The sequence below is a fragment of the Procambarus clarkii genome, chromosome 67 (genome assembly GCF_040958095.1).
Source record: "Procambarus clarkii isolate CNS0578487 chromosome 67, FALCON_Pclarkii_2.0, whole genome shotgun sequence".
NCBI classification, from domain to species: Eukaryota; Metazoa; Arthropoda; class Malacostraca; order Decapoda; family Cambaridae; genus Procambarus; species Procambarus clarkii.
This window is the reverse complement of record NC_091216.1, coordinates 22,659,322-22,664,313: the sequence shown is the minus strand read 5'-3', so window position 1 is coordinate 22,664,313 and position 4,992 is coordinate 22,659,322. Positions and strand designations below refer to the sequence as shown.

At 40.9% G+C, this 4,992-nt stretch overlaps 1 protein-coding gene across 1 annotated transcript; it reads right to left on the bottom strand.

Moving 5' to 3' along the window:
- Positions 1–2,447: 2,447 nt before the first annotated feature.
- Positions 2,448–4,377, bottom strand: LOC138355399 (uncharacterized). The gene is made up of 2 exons (XM_069310288.1): positions 4,276–4,377; positions 2,448–3,269 (listed from the first exon to the last, which is right to left on the bottom strand). The coding sequence occupies exons 1-2, from the start codon at positions 4,375–4,377 to the stop codon at positions 2,448–2,450; spliced, it is 924 nt and encodes a 307-aa protein (XP_069166389.1).
- Between the last annotated feature and the right edge of the window lie 615 nt (positions 4,378–4,992).

Below are 4,992 nucleotides of genomic sequence, written 5' to 3'. Positions count from 1 at the left end.
TTTGTAATTATTTTTCATTCACACAAGCTGAAATGCAGGCCATTCTGGCTGGTTTTGATGAAGTCGCTCAATACGAAGATGAACAAATCCACAAGGGCCGTGACGAGGATTCGAACCTGCGTCCGGGAGCATCCCAGACACTGCCTTAATCGACTTTTGTTCATTTGATGCATCACGTTAGTGTGATCTCTGTGTGTGACGAAGAAGACGTTTTCATATTTGTCGATAGCCGAGGGGCGCTCACTTCATGAAATAGTCGAAATCCAATCTTCATGTTGAAATAAACATGAAGATTATTGATTGTCGAAATACAAGTTGATGATTGTAAGAAATGGATAAGTACATAAAGCAAAAAGGACACAAAAACAAATTCATGTGGATTCCACCTCATGTAGGAATTGTGCTCAACGAGGTGGCTGAGTTGGCCAGACAAGACATGAGTACAAGTTGATTTTGAACGTGTTTTACATTTTACATTAACCAAGAATAACTAAAACCAAAATAAAAAAATATGCAGGCGTAGGCAGAAGGTGCGAGGAGAAGTATAATATATGAAAGAAGTCACACCATTAAACACAACATGTGTGTATCAAAACACAATTATAATTTACGGAAAAAGGATACACCTAACATTGAGAATATAAAACAGGTGCTAATGAAAATGAAACTAAGTGTAAATTATGCGGTATGTTGGTGTCACACCCTCATCCATTACGTCCATGACTGGCCGTTGATTAATGTATATAGAAATAATGAAATAAATGACTATTTGTGAACAAATTCCCCGGTTGTGTCACAAGGGAAAGCCTGATGATATTTTGGAAAGATGTAATAATTTTGCACCAAGAATGTAAACCTTTGTTGATTTGTCTCACTGTTTAGTTGTAGCCTCTTCACTATTACTTACGACTATGTACTTGTCCTTAGTTGTAAAAGTATTTGTATGTATTTGTGTATACGTTTAGTGTAATATATTGCCTGCGTACAGGAATAAATGCACTGTGTATGTTTACCAACCAGAATGATCAATAATATGTCGATAGTTTGTGATGTGTGTAAATATATATGAAAACGTTATACTGAACGGGGTGAAAATAGTTTTAGCTACTCTAAACTACTTTAAAGTAGTTTAGCTTTAAACTAAAGCTACTCTTTAGCTACTTTAGTATTCCTGTGTGTGTATTTATACCTCAATAAACTTACTTCAATTTCAAAGTTCGTCTGGAATGCGCATCTCATTCTACGCAAGTCCTTCTGAGAAGTGTGTCATAGTCTGTGGGCGTAGCCTGTGCCCAAGGACTATAAGTGTAAAACTCATTCTAAGCAAGTACACCCAACTCCTCGAGATAAATAATTAATTATATGTCACTAGGAATAATAATACACAGCCACCAGTGTAACATGTCCTTCGATGTTAGCACGTCCTGTTCTTATGATGTGTTTAACAACCTTTGGGCCTACACTCTTGGAATTAAACATAAGTACCGGACACAACACCAGATCAAAACCATGGTCTCATGGTATACTTTCAACTCAGCCTATGTTTAGAATACCATAACCATGGGCGCCTTATATGAGCGTTCCACAAATCAACACCCAGTTTCCGTACCAGTATTTACCCAGGTCTTTCCTAAATCTATACGTATCCAATTTATATCTATTGTTTCGTATTGTATTTTGTGTTACTATATTCAACACCTAATTAATATCCCTTTCATCTGCTTGTGTTTGTACACTTCAATCATGTCACCCCTAACTCTACGCCTTTATTGTTTTATATCATCTCCAAATATGGAACTGTTACTGTTCACTTCTGTGTATAAATATTTTATATATATATATATATATATATATATATATATATATATATATATATATATATATATATATATATATATATATATATCAAACAAGAGAGGTTCCACGTTCCCAAGACAGAACCCTGGGACACGCAGGTCTTGCAGCCCTCCTGATAGTCACCCGACTAGGCTACTAATTTAATTTCCTCTCAGCACCATTACTGTATTTCTATGACCTTACCCTTCTACCCATACCCTAGATATAAAAATCTTTACGTCCTTCTGTACTTATCATTATTGCTTTATTTCAGCTTTCTTCCGTACTCACCCATTGCTGACTCATCTCTTCTAGCCATTCACTCACTCATACTCTCTACTCCAGACATTCCAATGTACAACCGCCTCCCTAATTACTCTCACTTACCATATACAGTATTAGTCTACGTAACTATATGCTCACTCGTAATATATCCACCCCCTCTTCCCTGCACCTCTCTCACAACCTCTCCTACATCACCTGTATTCCGTCAAGGACGCCTATCTCACTGCCCACACCTGCTTCCCTTCCTCACACCTGCCTCCCTACCCCACACCTGCCCCCCTACCCCACACCTGCCTCCATACCAAACATCTGCATATATTCCCATCCTACTTCCGTTCCTGTCGTTGTTCTAACTCTACGTCAAACAGCGAGTCTAGAACGTCAAACAGCGAGCCTGGATCGTCAAACAGCGAGCCTGGATCGTCAAACAGCGAGCCTATAACGTCAAACAGTGAGCCTGAAACGTCAAACAGCGACCCTTTAACATCTAACAGCGAGCCTAAAAGGTGAAACAGCGAGCCTGAAACGTCAAACAGCGAGTTTGAAGCGTCAAACAGCGACCCTTTAACATCTAACAGCGAGCCTAAAAGGTGAAACAGCGAGCCTGAAACGTCAAACAGCGAGTTTGAAGCGTCAAACAGCGACCCTTTAACATCTAACAGCGAGCCTAAAAGGTGAAACAGCGAGCCTAAAACGTCAAACAGCGAGTTTGAAGCGTCAAACAGCGACCCTTTAACATCTAACAGCGAGCCTAAAACGTGAAACAGCGAGCCTGAAACGTCAAACAGCGAGTTTGAAGCGTCAAACAGCGACCCTTTAACATCTAACAGCGAGCCTAAAAGGTGAAACAGCGAGCCTGAAACGTCAAACAGCGAGTTTGAAGCGTCAAACAGCGACCCTTTAACATCTAACAGCGAGCCTAAAACGTGAAACAGCGAGCCTGAAACGTCAAACAGCGAGTTTGAAGCGTCAAACAGCGACCCTTTAACATCTAACAGCGAGCCTAAAAGGTGAAACAGCGAGCCTGAAACGTCAAACAGCGAGTTTGAAGCGTCAAACAGCGACCCTTTAACATCTAACAGCGAGCCTAAAACGTGAAACAGCGAGCCTAAAACGTCAAACAGCAAGCCTGGACCACTGACTATAGTCTTAAGGAGAGTAATGTGTAATAACAGATGAAGAGTTGTACACGAACTGCTGAAGGTGGCCGTTCAGTAGCACCAACCACTCAATGCCCCAAGTCCACAACAAAGGGATGACTCCCGCTGAATGGTGCGCCACAACCTTGTGACAACGCCTGCTTGATAATGCATCACAACCACGTGACGAAGCCTACTCAATAATGCATCACAACCACGTGACGAAGCCTACTCAATAATTCATCACAACCACGTGACGAAGCCTACTCAATAATGCGCCACAACCACGTGACGAAGCCTACTCAATAATGCATCACAACCACGTGACGAAGCCTACTCAATAATGCATCACAACCACGTGACGAAGCCTACTCAATAATGCATCACAACCACGTGACGAAGCCTACTCAATAATGCGCCACAACCACGTGACGAAGCCTACTCAATAATGCATCACAACCACGTGACGAAGCCTACTCAATAATGCATCACAACCACGTGACGAAGCCTACTCAATAATGCATCACAACCACGTGACGAAGCCTACTGAATGGTGCGCCACAACCATATATCAATTCGCCTCATAACAATTACCTTTCAAATTATAAAGCATTCTCTCCAGGACTAACCACTTTTAAAACTACAAGCTTTATTTTTATTAAAGATTTTGGTAAGACGGGGGTTCGAAAATCTTGATAGAAATGCAACAACTTTGTTGTCAAGTTTGTGTTAACCGTTTACTTTTGGAATAACAACACGCATAGCAAAAAACGTTTACACGTGGAACAACGAGACGCACGATAACAAAAATCCTTTACACGTGGAACAACGAGACGCACGATAACAAAAATCCTTTACACATGGAACAACGAGACGCACGATAACAAAAATCCTTTACACGTGGAACAACGAGACGTACGATAACAAAACTCCTTTACACGTGGAACAACGAGACGCACGATAACAAAACTCCTAATAGGGAGGTGTAGCAGCCCTCTTTAAACTCTTTGTTTACACAGACCAGCTGATATTCTTTAACGTTCACTATGTCCCACGTGAGCGCCACGCAGTTACAGCCTCGCTCCTGTGCCAGGTGAGCCCACTGAGGGCTCACCATAGCCCGTGCTACCATTAACTTTTTGTTCCAGTAGCTGAATCTACAACAATAACAAACAAGTGCGCGCCACTTGGCCAGGGACGGTCCCCCGTCCTGCGTAGAACTACAATAAAAACGACTAGTTTAACTTGGAGCACTTGCACTGGACTAGCTTCCTAACACCGATATATGCCCTCAAACTCTTTAATGTAATCATAGTCCTGCAGAAGGTAATATTATTGTGAAGAAAGCCAACAAAACATACTTTAAATCAAGAAAATCTACAAAATCTATTAAAATCATTGTCATTTGAGTTGTCAAGTTAAGCTATGGACAGAAGCACCCAGGAAAGGGGGTATATGTAACTGGATTTAGGTATTGTATGTACTAGCTCTATCTATAAATCAATCAGAATGTTTGTAAGTGCATCTATGTATGTACTTTTTCTAAATAAAATATTATTATTATTATTAGTATTATTATTATATTCGAGGAAGGTGTGGCGTGGGGAACGTGTGGTAAGAGGAAGGTGTGGAATGAGGAAGGTGTGGAATGAGGAAAGTGTGGAATGAGGAAGGAGTAGTATAAGTAAAAAGTGGCATGAGGACGGAGGGAGGTGTAGTATGAGGAAGCACT